The sequence below is a fragment of the Saccopteryx leptura genome, chromosome 6 (genome assembly GCF_036850995.1).
Source record: "Saccopteryx leptura isolate mSacLep1 chromosome 6, mSacLep1_pri_phased_curated, whole genome shotgun sequence".
NCBI lineage: Eukaryota > Metazoa > Chordata > Mammalia > Chiroptera > Emballonuridae > Saccopteryx > Saccopteryx leptura.
The window spans coordinates 5,793,623-5,813,642 of NC_089508.1; the positions used below are offsets into that span (position 1 = coordinate 5,793,623).

Consider the following 20,020-nt stretch of genomic DNA (forward strand, 5'->3'; position numbering starts at 1 on the left):
TCCTAAGAATCTGCTTCAAACCAAACAAGAGAGTGATGATGCCTGAACCGGCCTGGGAGGAGGTGCTAAAACGGGACCATTCTTCCTCTTCATCCTCAATAATCCTCCGGGGCCAGCTGCCAGGTACTGAGCATGACCGATGACAGCAAGACCAAGAGGGACAGAAGTTCCCTTCCTCAGGGCCCCGCCCCCTGGCCACGTGCACCAGGGTCCGGGTTTCTAGGACTCATCAACATTAATCACAGGCAAGACAGCACACCGTACCTTTTGAGTAAACACAGAACTAAGAATATAACAACAAAATAAAATACTGTTAACCCCCTTTCCTCCTCCATGGAAGACTGTGTACAGGTAGAGCTCAAGAGCTTCAAATAAAATCATTTAAAGACAGATCAACTTTCACAGCATCTAACCGGCTGATAACACCCTACAGCCCTTGCTGCCAGGTTGCCCGAGTATCAGCTCCTGACATCCTCTGACCAGTTAGTTCTTCCATCACGACCCCTCCTGGACCCTGAGATGTGGGGGAGGACCTTTAGCAGACAGCCTGGGTTACGTCCATGTGTCGTAAGTGTAGAATCAGGAAACACTGTAACTGCTTACTCCTATTCGCATTGGTTTTTTCAAGTACAGAAATACATCAGAAAAGGTTTTTCAATGTAGAGAGAAATAGAAAGTAATCATCACACCTCCCAGCCCGGGTGAGGCCAGCAGCGGGGCGCCGAGCCTTTGTTCAGGGTGGGCGTGGGCACCCTCAGGGTGCCAAAGGGGAAGGGCCGAGCTGCCCCTTCCAGACTCTCCCTTTGTCCCCGCCCATGCCTGCTTTCCCCTCACCACCATGGACAGAAACCCCTAGAAAACGCCCCTGGCCCTGGCCGGGTAGCTCAGTCGGTAGAGCATTATCCCAAAGTAGCAAGGTTGTGGATTCGATCCCCTGGTCAGGGCACACACAGGAAGTGACCCATGAATGCACAACTGAGTGGAACAACAAATGAATGCTTCTCTCTCCCTCTCTCTCTCCCTCCCCCCTCCTCTTTCTGGTAGCTCTAAAATCAATCAACACAAAATACCCCTGACACCCCAGGCTGCTTTGCTTCGACGATGACAACAGACCCCTCCAACGCCCCTCTCAGGCCACTGCGACGCCAGGGGTCAGTGCTCGCCTGAGTCTTCCATAGGAGGCGGCTCTTCTAACTCTGTTCTTCCTATCTTTGGCTGTCAGACAGAATGAAAATAATAACTCCCCAAATTAGCAGTATACCTTATTAGTCTAAAGAAAGAAGAATGAAATTTCTGAGAACTGTGAAACCATAGATGGAGAAAAAGCCACCCTATTTTTAAAAGAAAAAGTATTCGGTGGGGGAGGGAGGGGCGGAGACATAGAAAGCATAACTGGCAGTTTTACCATCGCTGACAGGCTTAGAGTCTCTGTCAGCTCGGGAACAGAAATAGGCATTATGCAGGCTGCATTGCTCAGAAAGTACCGTGTGTAGTGTTGCACTGAAAAGCATGTTCAGACTGTAACTCAACATTTAGTTGAAGAGTTAGGATTTTAAAATTGTTCTTTACTCCCTTCTGCACATGCGAAGACCAGGAAGACCTGGGTCTTTGGTCTGTTCCTCCCAAATCTGTGGACCTGCCGTGCCTTCTCTCTGGACTTGAGCCAGTACCCCCCTCCCCCCGCCCCTGTCCCTGACCCGGGCGATCTCATCAACTGGGGGCAGCTGCAGCCACAGCCTCGGCCGACAACTCCTCAGCTGAACTCTCCGGCCCAGGGCCATCTTGAGTTCCGGACCCGACTCCTTCACCCACTGCCATCTTCACCTGAAGACCAGTGTGTGTGTGATGGGCCTAGGCGTGTGCATGCACGTGATGCACAGAATCCCGTGCCCCCTCACCTCTGTGAGGGCTCCGCTGTGCAGCCTGCCATCAATCCCCAACCTCAGAGCACCAGTGACGGCATCCACGTCTCCTACTCTCAACATCAACAGTCATCACATCCTGCCGACTCCAAGTATCTCAGTACTCGGAACATGAAACACCTTCTTGATGGATACCGATCGCATCTCCACGGTCACTCCTGGCCTGGCCCTGGCCATCTGCTCTCCGGGCTCCCGCAACCGTCCAACCAGACCCCTGCCCATTTATCTGCACACGGCAAAGTGATCTTTCTCAAATACCGATGCGATCACATCCGTCTGAAGCCCTGCGCAGATCCTCACTGCCTTGGGACAAAACGCTTAGCACTCTGCCTTCCGTACACGCTCTAGAGCAGGGGTCCCCAAACTACGGCCCGCGGGCTGCATGCAGCCCCCTGAGGCCATTTATCCGGCCCCTCCCGCACTTCCAGAAGGGGCACCTCTTTCATTGGTGGTCAGTGAGAGGAGCGTAGTTCCCATTGAAATACTGGTCAGTTTGTTGATTTAAATTTACTTGTTCTTTATTTTAAATATTGTATTTGTTCCCGTTTTGTTTTTTTACTTTAAAATAAGATATGTGCAGTGTGCACAGGGATTTGTTCATAGTTTTATAGTCCAGCCCTCCAACGGTCTGAGGGACAGTGAACTGGCCCCCTGTGTAAAAAGTGTGGGGACCCCTGCTCTAGAGCCCCATCCGACATCGCCTCCTCCCCAGCTCCTGGGGGCAGCCCAGCTGGACGAGCGGTTCACCTGCTTCCAAGCTTTCCCCAACCATCGACCTTCTCCCTCTTCTTCACCCTGCTCATCACTCAGTGCTGCTTCCCCCAAGAAACACCGCTCAACACCAGCACTGGAGAAGCAAGCTGGGTCAGCCGACCCTCCCATGTATTTCCAGAGCGTCCCTGTGACTGGTCATTCTCAGGGCACTTACTAGAAAGTCTGGCGGGCATCGGTCCACCCGAGCCCTCCTCCGTCAGCCCGGGGGCTCCTGCAGACAGGGACGTGCCCTTCGTTTCCGGGAGCCTGGGGCCCGGCTCCCGGCTGGCCCTCCCTGAGGGTGCAATGGGTGAGCCGAGGCTCACACTCCCAGCAGCACGTGGTGCTGAAAGTCCGGTCCCGGGAGCCCTGAAGGGCCCAGTCCCCTCCAGGAAGTCTATCAGGTCAAAACTATTTTCATAACAATACCAAGACATTACCTGCCTCTGTCACCAGGCTGACATGGTGTCCCTGTGCTCTTTGCTGCCACTTACAATAAAAAAAAAAATGTCCAGCTCATGTAAGAATGTCTTTGATGAAGCTGCAAAAAAATATTGATTTTATTAAAATTCGGCCCTCACGAATATGTGCGCCTGGGCGTGGGCTTTTCCTCGAGGAACAGTGTGTCCACTGCGAAGGACGGCCAAGAAACCACCTGCGCTTTGTTCTGGTGTGACGTTCCGGGATCATGTCCCCAACAACGAACGGAGTGAGCCTGTCACAGCGAGAAAACAACCGGCAGTGTTCGCTGCTGTGAGAAAGTGTGAGCTTTCACGAAAACAGGGTCCTGGAAAACTTGTATCGGCCTCCGGAAGCTGGACAGCTTCCTGAGACTTACGGGCCTTTCTGATAGCAACCGTGGGGACATGGACGCCTGGTCACTTTTTGATGCTGTATCATGCAAGGTGTCAACATGTGGAAGATCGGCATAGCCCAGCGAGTCACTATTTTTCAAGTGACATCACAAGACCATGCACGGGTCAGAGAGCCATTCAAACGCAAGATGGACCGGAAGGTTTGAGATGTCTGACCTCCGGTGTCCAAGCGAAGGACTCAGAGCAGAAAGACAGACATCCGACCTCCAATCAGAAAAGACTGCCTCCTTCCCGAGGGGATGGGCCATGGGCCCTAGCAATCAGACAAGCACCCGGTACTGGCATCTCTCTGTTGTACCATCGGAACCTTTCCTCATTTCAAACAAAGCACGCAACTTTTAAAGTGGAGCCAAACCAGGAGGCCACATGGAGAAACCCGTGGACAGGGCAGCACAAGAACTATGCTCCAGTGGTCACTCAGGGTCACCGGGTGCCATCGGGTGAGCTGAGCGAAGCGTCTGGCCTCAACGATCGGAGGTCTCTACCTGCTGCCCGAGGAGCGCCTATGTGCCCACAGACAGATGGGCATCAAATTAAATGTGAGGGCAAGTCCATCCGATCAAAGCCCTCTGACCACAGGTGCTCCCCAGACCACATTTCGGGTTTCGCCCAACAGCATCTGGGGGGTAACGACCCTCTGAAGGGAAGGGGTGTGACGAAAGTCGACGGAATGAATGTGGGATTGAGAAATGAAGTAGGAAACACTAGGGAGGAGGGGAGTAAAATGATGTTGGACCATCTGTACTCTGAAGTGTCAGCAGGTGTCAATGTTGGGAGCCCCTGCCTCACAGGGGTCCCCACGTTCTGCCTCCTGTCAGGTCCCAGCCTTGTAGGGGGCACCACAGACCTCAGCAAACACAACGCTCAGCTTAAGGGGTCTCTGCCACAGAAGCCAATGCCAGCGTCGTGTCACCGAGAGGCAGAGGGGAAATGCCAAAAACCCTGAAAGTCCACTCAGAAATGGTCCTCCGACTGAACTCGTCCCTCCCGACGGCTGAAGCATTACCGAGCTTTACAGCACGCTGCAACTTGGCATCTAAAATACATAACGACTCATGCCCATTGTGACAAAGACAAGCAAGACAAAAGGAAAAAAAACTGTTTGTCAAAGAAAGAGATTACTATAGTCTCTAAAATGAATCCATGTTAATCGCGACACCGTCGTCACCCTACTAGAACGTGTACAGTTTGTATTTAAGACGAAGCCTGGGCCCTCTGGTGAAACACGGAGGGACGTGCGAGCTCACAGGGGTCCGTGACAGGGCGCCGCGCACGCTAGGAGCTGTGGGCGGCCCAGGAGGGCTGTGCGTCGGCAACCCCGCGGCGGGCGTGAAGGGGGTTCTGGCTCAGACCTTCCACCACAGAAACGTGACCGTTCCACTTACCTAAATTCTAATGAATTTTAGCTGATTACTAGTTACTAATTCAGACTGGTATAACTACAGTCATGCACGGCTTTACAATGAGGGCGCAGTCTGGGAACTGGGTCATCTGAGGATCCCACCGTCGTGTGAGTATCACAGAGTGCACTTATACACACCTAGATGGCGTCGCCCACTACATACCTGTGAGACAGCCTGCTGCACCCAGGCTACAAGCCTGCGCAGTGTCTCACCGCACAAAACAACACGAGATTAGATCGAGCATGAGAGACGGGACACAGCCAGGAAACGATGCGATCGAGAGACGCAGAAAACACAAGGGCCTCACGGCTGAGGCCGGGGTAACAGGGCACCCTGTTGAACAGCAAACTTTCTTCTCACCAGCAGAAAGAGAACACTCTATCAAGTATAGTATAATAAACACTTAGACCAGTAACACAGCTGTTTACTGTCATTGCAAGTATTGTGTGCTGTTCATAACTGCATCTGCTAGACCTGCATAAGACCAGCAGGCAGTAGGCTTGTTTAACCAGTGTCACCACGAGGCCATAGAAGCTTTCTGGCTCCATGAACTCTTACGAGACCACCTTGTGTATTCAGTCTGTTCGTTATCTGGCTTATGACTGACTGTATACGCAATGTTTACAGTAAGTCTTCCTACAGTTTTATATATATTTATTTTAGGTGAGAAGAGGAGAAACAGACAGACTCCTGCATGTGCTCCAATCAGGATCTACCTGGCAACCCAGTCTGGGGCCAATGCTCGAGTACTGAGCTATTTACAGCACCTGGGGATGTTGTGCTCTATCCTCAGTGCCCAGGGCCACACTCAAACCAGTCAAGCCACTGGCTGCTGGAGGGGAAGACAGAGAGAAGGGGGAGAGAAGCAGATGATCGTTTCTCCTCTGTGTCCTGACCAGGAATTGTGCTCAGGACATCCACACACCAGGCCGACACTCTATTCACTGAGTTACCGGCCAGGGCTCAGTTCTATATTTTTTAATAAGTGAAGATACTTATTTTTGTCGGTCCAAATTACCTACCAGCTTATCTGTTCTACAACCAAAAGGCCACATAAATAAAAGCCTATGCTAGGGCATTTGAATTTTTGCCTTGAAGATTAAAAAAAAACAAACAAAAAAAGAGCTAAGCAACTGTTTTACTATCCCTCCCCCCCTTTAACTCAAAAGCCAGGGTTTCTCTTGCCCAAGTCTGTCATCTGTTGCTCCTTCATTGAGAAACCAAAGTGACAGTATCTGGTATTTCAGAGCAGACAAAACTGGTTCAGCCGTCATCCTTTTGACTGGTGTAACAACTTTCATCATCTTTCCTCAAGCAAGGTAGTGCAGGAAGATCCGGGCCAAACAGGCTCCTCCACTCCGGAGGGCGGCATCTCCTTTACCCCGCAGGCCTGCAGGAGGAAGAGGAGCTCACAGCACTCTTGGCAGAGTGAACCAGAGGTCCTTGCTTTGGTTTACAGCCCTTCTGCCCGCCCTCCCAGTGGATCAGAAAAGAGAATGGTTACACTTAGAAACACTTCATCCCTTCCCTTGCTTTTAAAACTATGTAAGAATGTTCAGCCAAAGAAAAGCAAATTGTTACAAAGCCGTTGGTAACAGAGATGCTAGTCACTGGGAACTCCAAACAAACTATTCAGAAGCCTCTATTCAAAGGTTTACATTATTTCCTTGACCCCTTGAAGCTTTCACCGCCCTGCAGAGCAGCCCACGCCTCCCTCCTCCCCTGCACCCTCTCTTACCCCACCCACTTCAGAGGGCCCTAAATCTTGACACTGAGGCTCTTTGGTACTGAGAGGACCTCGGAGCCAGACAAACTATGGAGCCCATTGTGTAGGGAGCGGTGCAGGCTGGGAGTGCATAATGGCACCAGAAGGGTCACCCAGGGGCTCCTAGCAGGGGACACATTCCGAGAAACACCTGAACACTACGCAGCTCCTCCGACAGGCCACAAGGTTCTGAAACCAAGCGTCAGCCTCACAGCGACTGCCTCCAGTTACAGAACATCAAACAGCAACCGTCCTCGGGATATCGCCTGAAATCTACATGTTTCGATTTAGGCTAAACAACATTCATTTGCTTGACTTTCTCCGTCTATACCCAGCTGTCTGCATGGCAGGCACGTGTGACTGAGGGGCTGGGGTGGCACGCCTGCCAAGGGACCACTGACACTGTCTGCGAGACCAAGCCACCAGCCACCACCCATGCGTCTCTCAGGAGTGTCATTCCCAGCACACCCTCGCTGCTCACCCCGGGAGGGAGGAGACGGTGGCTCTCCAAACTGTGTGAAGACAACAGAGGCTCTGCTAATGGAGGACGTCAGACGGGACTGTGTGGAAAGAAGTAGATGAGGTGAACCCCAAAAGGACATGGGGGACCCCAGACAGAGTTATCTGGATGCAGGGGTAGAGAAAGAAGAGTTGTGAAACACTTCACCATGTGACCAGAGAGAGGTCTGCAGGTCACCGAGCGGGCACAGGCTGTCCCACCAGCAAGGACTGGGAAGCCCGCTTTACGGCACAGAAAACCAAGGCATGCCGGGCCCAGGATCCGCCCCAGGAATCTGCAGAGACGCCGTGTCGCCTGGACTGGGCTTTGAGGAGCTGAGCCCCAGAGGGGAGAAACCTGGTCCACATCACCCAGTGACTCCAGGGCCTCTGAGGGCAGCAGGGAACGGAAGGGAGGAGGCCTGGGGCTCACAGAGTCGGAGCTGTGCATCCGGGGAGCCACGCCACCCGCAGCCCCTGGACTGGGCTTTGAGGAGCTGAGCCCCAGAGGGGAGAAACCTGGTCCACATCACCCAGTGACTCCAGGGCCTCTGAGGGCAGCAGGGAACGGAAGGCACGAGGCCTGGGGCTCGCAGAGTCGGAGCTGTGCATCCGGGGAGCCACTCCACCCGCAGCCCCTCTGCTACGAAAAGGGCCAACCCAGTCACACCCCGGAACAGTGGTGAGGACAGAAAGAGAAGCCACAACAGAGCTGTCCGCTGGAGAGAGTGAGCAGATGTGCATATCACTGTCCCAAACGCCAGGCCTTGTGACTCGGAGATACTCAGATTCCTACGGAAGGAAGGAAGAAGCAAGTAAGAAAGAGGAAGGGAGGGAGGAACGCAGGGAGGGATGGATGAATTTAGTAAAGACAGTGGACTCCCCCTGAACTTCTGAACTTTGCTTTCTTGGGACAGAACCTGGTGCACCTGGCAGCCTGGGGCTGGAGCCGCAGAGGGGCGCCTCAGGACGCACAGACAGGTGACTGGCTTTATAGCTCCCCTGGGGGCACCATTCTCCCACATCCCGGCTTTCCATTGAATGCAGGACAACAAGGAAGACCCCCCCCCCCCATGGAGTCTCATCAGGAACCGCCCTGTGCTCAGGGCCGGTCTGGCCATCGGGTCCCACTGGGTCGCAAACCCTTCCCTACACTCCCCCCCCCCTCCCCGTTTCCAAACTCAGGTTCTGCCCTCCGAACAGAAGCATGGAGCACGAACCATCTATCACCCAACACCCCCAAAGGGCCTGAGGCAGCACCTGTAATCACCTTCAAAAACACTCCTACAGAGAAGCAGAGAAAATTTCACGTGAAAAGCAATAAATATAAACCACAAAAGCCACATGTCTCAATTCCGATGAGTTTCCCCACCACCACGACAAACTGATGTCGGATCGGGCCAAGTCTAACACAGGAGTTGCCAGAAAACGTTTGGTTTCCAGAGCCTTCTGGATTTTGAAATCTCAGATAAGGGATTAGGGGCTGACTTGGAAGCTAGTTCTCCCGCCGGGCTGCTGGGTCTCCGGCTTCTGAGATCAACCCCGTGCGAGGCATAGGCATGCTGTGTGTCAGCCCGTCTGTCGCCTGGGACAGAAAAACGCACAAGGACAGACGGACCGCGGAAACCTCAGCGAGTTCCTACCTGTAACACCCAGCGTGCTGTGATCTGAGAACAAGAATTTAAAAAGAAAGTAAAATTTAATTTATAAAAGAAAGGAAGGTCCTTTACCCAGGGTGTGTCCCTGAAGAAGAAAGGTTAATGTCTGATAACTATATTTAAACAGATAAGAAAGTTTACAGTTTTAAGAAAGGGCTGTGGAAGCCTGCAAATAATCTTACCACGGCTGGATGTTTGATGCATCCGGATTTCTGAATGTCAGGTTTTCTGGACATTCAAGGTCCAGGAAAAATCATCTGCATAAGAGAAATGCAATGATCTACATCACATTTTTTTTTAAAAGTGCTCTTACAAAGGGAGACTACCAGAGAGATGGAGACACTCACGTGAAGACCACAGGGCACAGTTCAAAGAGCGAGGGGCTTGCTTGTCAGGAGACCTGTCCCTTTTCTCTGTGACCTTGCTGAAATTACTGAACATTCACCAGCCTGTCTGTGACAAAACAGTATTAGATTCACCTTAGAGTTTGGTTGTAAGAAGTGAAGTGAGAAACAGAGCTGAACGTGCTTTTAAAGCTACAAAATACGAGCGTGGAGATTAGTTCACAAGGGACTTACGTACTAAGTCAGGAAATGAGATTAACACAGAGTGTCTCAGGATTACCTCAGAGAGTCCCAGACAGGATGGTGGAGCAGGTGAACACCGTGCTTGCTACCTCCCAGGACACATCAAAAGTACAAGTAAACCACAGAACAGCCAGCCTGGAGAACCGTCGGAAGACCAGCCGAACAGGAGTCCCAAAGCTAAGTGTATACAGAAGCAGCCACGTCGAGACTGGCAGGAGGGGCAGAGACTTGAAAAAGGCTGGCCCCACACCCGTGTGCAGTAGGTTCCTGTGAAAAACGAGGGGTCCCCACGCGGAGCTCCCCAGCCCGGGACACCAGTGCTGGAAAGAGGAGCCCACAGAACATCCTGCTCTGAAAACCAGGGGGGACTCCGTTCATCCCGGTGAGACAAGACGGAAGGCCGCTGGGAACCCAGGTGCCCTGCAGGCCTGGTGCACACACTCACTCAAAGGCCCTCGCCTGGGCTCCGGCAGAGGGACAGTGGCTCTGGGGCACCAGGGACACACAGGGAGAAACTGGGTTGTGTGGCTTCAGGATGAGGGCTGGAGAGACAGCCACCATTGTCCCTGTGCTGTGCCCTCCCTCAACACGGCCAAATACGAATCTGCAGCAGCCTGAACTCTACTCACTGCACCCTGATGACTCCCTGCGAACCCCGCCCCCGCAACTCACCACCACCACCACAAAGCTCTGCAGGACCCCGGTGGACAGGTAGTGGCTGGCCCTGGTGGACCCCAAAACTTTTGCTGAGTGGCCCCGGGCTTAGCACCGGAGCCAAAGATGAATCTGCGTTAACCTGGCGAACACCACTTGTCCACCCTGGTGACGCCCTGAGACCCTTCCTCACCCAGCCTGTGTACCCCTGAGGCTCTTCCGGGGGCCCAGGCAGGCCGCGGCAGGGCTCGAGTGTCCGGGGCTACTGCTGAGTGGCCCCAGGCCAGGCACGGGTGACGGCCAGCCTTGCTTCACAGAGTGGCTCTCCCATACACACCCGGGTCCCACACAGGCAGCTACCAACTGCAGATTGGTGGCTGCTGCCAGGTAGCCCCAGGCTGGTCACAGGCAGCCACAGAGACTGGCCAGCACTGGGGCCCCGCCCACCAGGCCCCGGAAGTAACACACCCGGTGGCCAGCTTCAGACCACAGCAGAGGGACACCTGATTAGCTCCTCAAGCGGCACACCCAAAAGGTGGTTACAGGGATGTCGAGTACAGCATAGGAGAAAAAGTCAATAGTAAGTTTTTAAAGGATTTTATTTACTGATTTCACGAGGGCTGGGGGGCTGGGGGGTGGGGAAGGAGAGAATGAGAAGCAGTTGCTTCATTCTAGCTGTTCATTGGTTGCTCGTCGTAGGTGCCTTGACCGGGCAAGCCCAGGGTTTCCAACCAGCAACCTCAGCGTTCCGGGCCGGTGCTCCTTCCACTGCGCCACCACAGGCCAGGCTGAAACATCTCCTGTAATATTGTAACAACTATGTATGGTGCCAGCTGGGCACTGGAAATCCGGGGGGGGGAGGGGGCACTGTGTAAAGTATATAACTGACCACTATGCTTTACACCTGAAACTAATATAAAATACTGAATGTCAACTCTAATGAAAAAAAACATAATAGCAAAAAAAGATTACTCTTAAAGAATTCCATAGTCCCCAGTATACAGCATACATGGTTTTGAGTAAACTGTAGGCATTTCTCAGAAAGTCTCTCCAATGTTGGAAGACATTACAGTGGTTGGCCTATCTATAGAGGCCATGTCGACCAAAACAACATAGGCAAATAAGTAAACAAACTTGTATAAATATGTATATGTTGCCTTTCACCAAGCATGTATACCAATAGGCATAATCCTCTGTACGATAGTTCAGGGGCTTTGATACACACACCTGTGAGTTATTTCACTGCCGCAGACAGTGAAGTGTTCTGGGGGACACCGAAGAGCTTTTCAGGACCAGGAAGTTCTCCCCTGCCTTCCACGATCCAGTACAGAGAGCACGGCCCTTTGTGCCATTTTAGCATTTGTCTTTTCACTCAACAGGCATGTGCTTAGCACATACTACATGCAAGGCACCAGGCAAAGCAATGGAAGGAAGCAACATATAAGGACAGTTCTCTCCAGGAACGTACGAGCCGGCAGTGGACGCGAAGCTAATCACAGTGCAGGGTGGGAAGACCCGGCCCCAAGCGGGGCCTGTGTGTCCTCCTGTGGAAATGCAGAGGAAACATCAGTAATTCCAACAGAGCAGGAGAAACTGCTGTAGGCAGCACCCCTAGAATGAACTGTACTTCAATATGGAAAGAGGAGAAGGTAAGGACCGATGAGGCATGACCACAGAGCCATAGACATTCTCGGCAGTCAACAGGGACAATGCACACAGTAAGCAGAGGGATGTGCTAAGACCCCAAATCCAACATTCCCGGGGCACCTACTTGGCCGCAGGAAATGGGATAGACCAATGTGGCTGCAACCATGGAAACATGAAGGAGACATGTGTGACTCCTAAATAGAAACATCTCCATTCTGGACCACACTGAAGACCAGACCCCCCCTCCTTTCCTCTGCTGCGTCCTCTGTCCTGGGGGGCCGCCCGTGTGGGGGCTGCAACATGTTCCCTTGTTCTTGGCTTTCCTCAGGGGGTGCCCAACAGGGCACAGAGCCACAGATGGAAAGGACGGAGGAGTGGGGTCAGGGCATTTCTTCCCCTAGCTTTGTAATTCACAGAATCAAAATTCAAACCCAGATCTGTCTCCAAAGCCCAAGCTTTGAACCTCAGGAAAAGTGAGGCCCTGGCTGGTTGACTCAGCAGTAGAGCGTCAGCCCAGTGTGTGGAAGTCCTGTGTTCAATTCCCGGTCAGAACACACAGGAGAAGCACCCATCTGCTTCTCCAACCCTCCTCCTCTCCCCTCCTCCCTCTTCTGTCTCTCTCTCCTCTCTTCCTGGCTTGAATGGTTCAAGCAAGTTGGTCCTGGGCACTGAGGATGCCTCCATGGCCTCACTTGAGGTGCTGAAATAGCTTGGTTGCCAAGCAACAGAGCAGCAGTCCCAAATGGGCAGAGCATTGCCCTGCAGGGCCCTGCCAGGTGGATCCCGGTCGGGCTTTGTGTGGGAGTCTGTTTCTCTGCCTCCCCACCTCTCACTTAACAACAACAACAACAAAAGGAAAAGTGAGTTGGTGATAGATTCCAGCGGGTCTTGAAAGAAATGCATGTAATCTTTTCTGCTAATTGTCAGGGGTGGATTAATTTGGAACATGTGTAGCCCGTACTCGCTGATCTTTTTAAGCAATCCTGCAAAGGAAACGCTCCAGTTAAACATTCGTGTCAGCGGGCTGGGCCTCACATGCCACAGAAAGCTTAAAAACAGCCAAACAAACAGAAAGTCAGAGATATCCCAAGCCTCCAACCCAGAGCCTGCCGATCACGGGCCCCACATCTGCTGTTTCCTTTCTTAGCGTCTTGGCTGGCTGAGAGGGAACGCGCACTACTGGTGATCCCGAAGGCGCGTGTCATGGAATTTCTTTCGCAGACATATATATGCCCCTCATCATTTTTCCAAATGGCTCTAAGTTTTTTTCCGCCCCCCCCCCCCCATTCCTGAGAGAGCTTAGACACTTGTCACCATTCTCTGCGTGTCCGGGCAGCCCTTTCTTGCTGTTCGCTGGGGGCCCAGGGCAGTGCGGGGGCTGGTCTCCCCCCTAGGTCTCTGCACCGCCCCCTCCACGCCGGCTGCAGGAAAGAACACGCTTTTTACCACAGGGATTCCAGAGGTAAGATGCTTAGGCTTTACCCAGGCCAGGCAGAGCTGCCGGCAGGGCCTGTGGGTGGGATCCGGGGGCAGGCGCCCCAGCAGCCGCTCTGACAGCCTTAACCACGAGCTAATTATCCCACTCGGCACCCGGCTTTGAACCCTGGGTTAGACATTGTTCACTTTGGGATTCTGTAACTTCATGAAACTATAGTTTGGCAAAGAGGGCTCTGCAAGTGACATAAGCCGAGCACAGAAGGACAAATGCCACATGACTCCACTCTCAGGAGGGACCGGGAGCAGCCAGAGTCACGGGGACAGGCAGGACAATGGGGGGAGCCAGGGCCGGGGGCGGGGGGGGGAGGGGACGATTTAGTGCTGAACGGGGATGGAGTTTCAGTTTTGCGAGATGAAGAAGTTCTGGAGAGGATGGTGGTGACAGTTGCACAGCAACGTGAATGTACTCAATGCCACCAAGCTGCACACTTAACGACGGTTAAGATGGTACATTTCATGCTGGGCACCTTTTATAATAATTAAACATAGAAATGTTTGAGGACAGCAAGAGAATAACTACTAGAATGAGGACACTGGAGGAAACCCGACAGCACCAGAGCCGTTACCAGAAAGACTGGACCACCAGCTCCGTGATGCTCGGTCACAGCTGCGGACGGGGCTGCGGCACGGCACGGCAGAGCCTGCCCGGAGGCCAACCCAGGCCGCACTGACCATCTAATATGTCCCCTCAGAACTGCCTCGCGCTCTGGCTCAGCACACGGTGCGGAGGGCCCACGGCGCGGTCCCCAGGGCGCTGCCGGTCCGAAGGGAAACCACGGTTTGCTAGAGCGCGGCCAGAGGCCCGGGCACCAAGTGCACCCACATGAAATCCCAGCCAGGGAGGCCTCCTGGGGCAGGGGAGCTGGGCCCTAAAGGACCAGGAGGCAGACAGGTGACCAAGGACTGGGGAGGCGCCCCTGCAGGGACGACAGGACACCGTGCAGGAGGGAGCGTGCAACCAGCTTGACACGTTCAGACATTACCAGAGGCTCAGGGTGGTGGGACCCCAGGGCGCCTGGCGGAAGAGGCTGCCCTGGGCCGGGGAGGCAGGTGGGAGGCAGGTTCACAGACCAGCCCTGTGCCCTCCAAGCGCTGGGGAACTTCCGAGGGACTGTGGGCCACTCAGAGAGGAATGAGATTTCTGCTGCAGAAAGTGTGAAGTGGCGTGCAGTCAGGGGCAACGTGGTGAAGACGAAGAAACTCGTTCAGAGACCCTGGCAGCGTCCAGGGGAGGGAACTCGGGGCCAGATCGGTAATGGGTGCGCGGCCTCTGCTGGAAGCCAGGGGCAGGCGGAAGCCATCTCCCACAACCCCTGCGTGTCTAGGACCATTCCTATCTTTTGATCCATCATTCAGTCATCAAACAGGACTGAGCACTTAGCATGCTGTGGACAGCAGAGCCAGATGCCTGGGTTCAAACCCCAGCTCTGCAAAGTGCCGGCCAGGGGACCTGAGCACGCCACTTAAACGTTTGGGCCTCCATTGCTCTTCACTGTCAAAATGGAGAGGGTCCCAGTAGCCAGCTCAAAGGGGCGGGAGGAGGTTGTGAGGATTAAACGGGGAACACCCGTAAGTGCTCAGCTTGAGAGACAGCTAATGCTGCCTGGTGAGAATTCCAGAACCATCCATGTTCCTCTCTCCGGCCACCCATTCTACACGCATACATGTGGCACCCGGCACAGGGGGACAGACGAACGAGACAGGGCCCCTCCCTCGGAAAAGCTCGCGCTCTGGTTGGCGGCAGAGCTATAACTACGTACGAGATGCAGACTGCACAGGTAGTTTTATGTAATTAAATTACAGTAAGTCAATAAAAGGCCATTTTGAAGGAAGGCAAAGAAATGACGCACTGAGTCAGAGTTTAGTCCGTCAGAGCAGCGGAGCGTGGGCAGCGTGCTTCGTTACTGTCTAAAGGGCTGACCTGGCGAGGCCACGCTAACGGGGCATCATCGTAATTACAGCGGACCACGCAGTCCCCAGGGAGCAGTTTCCCGGTTTGCGCACGGGATGGGGAAGCGTCACATGCGACTTGATAACGGATGAAGTGGCCCCACTAGGGTTCTGTCCCTGTTTGTGGCGCCATCCCTGGGGCGAAACGTCGAATGGTGTCAGAGCAGGAGAGCCCCGCTCTCCCCAAAGATTCCTCCCCTGCAGCCCATTTTCTAAGAAGGGTAAGATTCTTGTCACATAAAATAATCCTGGCGAGGGTGTGGGGAGGCTGGTGTAACAGTCAAATCTTTTTACTGCTCAAAGTGCTGGTTTTGCCAAGAACTACTTCACTTTGTCAACTACTTTGGCTGCAAATAACTTGTTTCAGGCTCGTTAAACCGTCCAAAGCTTTTTGCAAATGTTTTCCACTTATCGATTCAAGTGACCCGGGAGGGCCCAGCTGGAGGCGTGCTACAATGTCCGTGTAGAGGAGTCCGACTCCACCGGCTGTCTCCTCACCATCCCACCTCATACGTTTCTGAGTTTTACCCATCACATTCCTGCCTGGAATGCCTTCACTTCTGAATGCCTAAGTCTACAAGTTCTTTGATGAGGAGGCAAGTTACATGTCCCATGTGTGTGCTTGTGGACACATGTGACATGTGTACATATATGAGTGCATGTATAGATGGACACGTGTGGTGTGTAACACATGAATACAGACACACTGTTTCCACTATACAGATACATGGTGGGAGCACTTTCTCTTTTTAAACCTGTTACATGTTGGGCTTTTAGCCTGTTGTGTGTGTTTGAGGAGTCACTGTAAGAAAAAAGACAATTGTCCCTGATTTCATTCACCTGATATTCATGGAAATCCATCTCGCGCCAGGCACTGCCAAGGCCCCCAAACACAAAAAGGTTCACCAGGAGACTGCCCGGAGGCAGTGACAGTCTCATGGGAGATCTGAAAATAAGCCACAGTGACAGGCCTCTGGGGTAATCGTGACGACAGAGGTTTATACTTAATAACCCCATGGACACCATGGAAGCACACCTCACTGCACTGGGGAGCTGGGGACGGTGGCAGAGGAGGGAGCTGGGATTGGCTGAGACAGGCAGCCCCCCCCCAGACAGGGTGCAGGGGAGGGAGCTGGGATTGGCTGAGACAGGCAGCCCCCCCCCCCAGAGACAGGGTGCAGGGGAGGGAGCTGGGATTGGCTGAGACAGGCAGCACCCCCCCAGAGACAGGGTACAGGGGAGGGAGCTGGGATTGGCTGAGACAGGCAGCCCCCCCCCCAGAGACAGGGTGCAGGGGAGGGAGCTGGGATTGGCTGAGACAGGCAGCCCCCCCCCAGAGACAGGGTGCAGGGGAGGGAGCTGGGATTGGCTGAGACAGGCAGCCCCCCCCCAGACAGGGTGCAGGGGAGGGAGCTGGGATTGGCTGAGACAGGCAGCCCCCCCCCAGAGACAGGGTGCAGGGGAGGGAGCTGGGATTGGCTGAGACAGGCAGCCCCCCCCCCAGAGACAGGGTGCAGGGGAGGGAGCTGGGATTGGCTGAGACAGGCAGCCCCCCCCCCCCAGAGACAGGGTGCAGGGGAGGGAGCTGGGATTGGCTGAGACAGGCAGCCCCCCCACAGAGACAGGGTGCAGGGGAGGGAGCTGGGATTGGCTGAGACAGGCAGCCCCCCCCCCCCCCCCCCGGAGAGACAGGGTGCAGGGGAGGGAGCTGGGATTGGCTGAGACAGGCAGCCCCCCCACAGAGACAGGGTGCAGGGGAGGGAGCTGGGATTGGCTGAGACAGGCAGCCCCCCCCCCCCCCCGGAGAGACAGGGTGCAGGGGAGGGAGCTGGGATTGGCTGAGACAGGCAGCTCCCCCCCAGAGACAGGGTGCAGGGGAGGGAGCTGGGATTGGCTGAAACAGGCAGCCCCCCCCCCCCCCCCCGGAGAGACAGGGTGCAGGGGAGGGAGCTGGGATTGGCTGAGACAGGCAGCTCCCCCCCAGAGACAGGGTGCAGGGGAGGGAGCTGGGATTGGCTGAGACAGGCAGCCCCCCTGGAGAGACAGGGTGCAGGGGAGGGAGCTGGGATTGGCTGAGACAGGCAGCACCCCCTCGAGGGCCAGGGTGCTCACGGGGGAGGAAGAAGCACTGAAGACTTTGAAACAGGAGGCTGCTGTGATCCGATCTGTCTTCCAGAAGGAGCATTCTAAACGTCCAAAGTGTCCACAGGTGAGCTCATCTGTGCCAGGGATTCCATTATCGTCTATATACTGATGGCTCTCAGATTTTTCATCACCAGTCCAGACGTCTCCCAGGTGCTAGACGCTGCACCCCCCAGCCTGCTCGGCCCCTCCACCTGGATGTCTCACAGGCCCCTGACACCCACCTGTCCTTCTTGCTCCTCTCGTCGGGGCACACAGCACCCACTTAGGAGAATGAGCCAGAAACCTAGTGGGGCTGATCCTCCCTGTCCCAACTCCTAAGGACACAGCCCAGGCAAGGGGAGCCCAAGTCCCCCTCCAGTGGAACTGCCCATGGCCTCTCCCCTGCGCTCACACCACAGACTCCCCCCATGGCCTCCCCCCCTCCCCGTCTCCCAGCCCACTGTCAACACCCTCTCTCAAAAAATCCCTGCAAATCTGACCATGCCACTTGAAAGTTTCTGCCACGTTCTCTCTGCTCCTGGGAATAAAACCAACCTCCTTCAGGAAGCGCCCCAGGGTCCCTCCCACATGCCCGACCCCAGCCTCACCTCAGCCTCCTTTTCCTTTCACTGTAGGGGTTTCCAGATTCCAAAAACCCCTTTCTTCCTCGGGGCTTCCTCTACACGCCCCTCAGTGCACCGGAATGTTCTCCCCGCCCTCTCCCGTAGCCCCTTTACTCATCCCTGAAGGAAGAGCCCACATAGGTAGGTCTTCCTGAGGAAACACCAACACCCACCCCAGCCCAGTGCCCAGCAGCACTCAAATAGCTCCAAAAACCTCTTCTGGGATCCCCGATCACTGCGGTCTTTAAATAACCAACTGTGAACCTAATGGCGACGGTCTAGTTCCCGAAGAGCAATGCCCGTTGGTGTCATGCTGGAACCCCAGATCACTGTAATGTGAGCACAGTGGGCACTTTCTGCTTGTGTAGTAAAACTGGAGTGGATGCAAGGGACCGAGCCTGGAGGCAGAAAGTCTAGTTTGGGAGCTGCTGTTTTTAAGGAACAAACAAAAACCCAGATGAGAGCTGAGGAGGGTCTGAGCTGAAGCAGAAGCAATGGAGAGAGCCCAGAAATAAAACTCACGCCTAAATGGTTCATTAATACTTGACAAAGGAGACAAGAACATAAAATGGGGTAAAGACATTCTATTCAGTGAATGGTGTTGGGAAAATTGCACAGATACATGCAAAAAAAAAAAAAAAAAAAAAACTAGATCACTTTCTTATACCATATACAAGAATAAACCCAAAGTGGATTAAAGACAAATGAAAGACTCGAAACCATAAAGCCACTAAAAGAAAACATAGGCAGTAAAATCTCTGACATTTCTTGTAGCAGTATTTCCTCTGACATATCTCCTCAGGCAAAGAAAGCAAAAGAAAAAAAATAAATAGATGGGACCACATTCAAGCTAAAAAATTTTTGCACAGCAAAGGAACCCATCAACAAGAGGAAAAGGACAACCCACTGAACGGAAGAAGATATTCACCAATGACACATCTTAAGGGGTTAATATCCAAAATGTATAAAGAACTCAGACAACTCAATACCAAAAATAAATAAATATTAAAGGAAACGAGCAGAGGACCTAAAGAAACAGTTCTTCAAAGAGGAAGCACACGTGGCCAGTAGACACATGAAAAGATGCGCAATGTCACTAGTCAGAGAGACGCAAATTAAAACCACAATGAGATACAACCTCATACCTGTCAGAATGGCGCTCATCAATAAATCAAAAAACAACAAGTATAGGCAAAGACGTGGAGAAAAGGGAACCCTCCTGCACTGTTGGTGGGATTGCAGACTGGTGCAGCCACTGTGGAAAGCAGTGTGGAGTTACTTCAAAAAATTATCAATAAAAATAGAGCTATGTTATAACCCAGTAATCCCAATTCTGGGTATATAACTGAAGAAACGCAAAACCTTAATTCAAAAGAATATATACATCCTTTTGTTAATTATAATGTTATTTAAAATAGCCAAGATACGGAAGCAACCCAAATGCCCAACCACAGACAATTGGATAACGATGTGGTACATATACACAAGGGAATATCACACAGACATAAAAAAGGATGAAATCCTGCCTTTTGCATCAGCATATATGGGCCTAGAAGGTATTATGCTCAGTGAAATAAGTCAGTGAGAGAAAGACAAATACCATATGATTTCACTCATATGTGGGATCTAATGAACAAAATACACACAATTGAAACAGATCTCATACACAGAGAACAGACTGATGGCTGCCCGTGGGGAGAGGTGCTGGAGGACTGGGTGGAGAAGGGGAGGGATTCAGAGTACAGACTGGCAGCTACAGAAAAGCCACAGGGACGGAGATTACAGTACAGGGAATACAGTCAGTAAGATTGTCATGACTGTGCATAGTGCCAGGCGGGCGCTGGAAATATCGAGGGAACGCTTTGTGAAGTACATGATTGTCTCACCACTGTGCTGCACCCATACAAAACCAACACAAAACAATATTGAAAGTTATAAAAACACATATTTACAACAAACTCGCAAGTCAGCAAATAAAACAGTAAGCCTCTATACTGGCACGGTTGAAGGACGTGAATAAATAATTAAGAACAGAGGGAGTAGAACCAGCTGAGAAACTAAGTG

The 20,020-nt window shown here is 53.0% G+C and overlaps 1 protein-coding gene across 6 annotated transcripts in view; it reads right to left on the reverse strand.

Moving 5' to 3' along the window:
- EML1 (EMAP like 1) overlaps nt 1-20,020 on the reverse strand; it is a 177,638-nt gene that overhangs the window by 96,122 nt on the left and 61,496 nt on the right. The window contains exon 1 of one of the 6 annotated variants that reach the window (XM_066344745.1): nt 9,222-9,352. The exons of the other annotated variants lie outside the window; for them this stretch is intronic. Within the exon in view, the coding sequence (XP_066200842.1) occupies nt 9,222-9,315 (94 nt within the window). The 5' untranslated portion in view covers nt 9,316-9,352. Of the gene's footprint in view, nt 1-9,221; nt 9,353-20,020 lie in introns of those variants that run through there. 6 annotated transcript variants of the gene reach the window in all.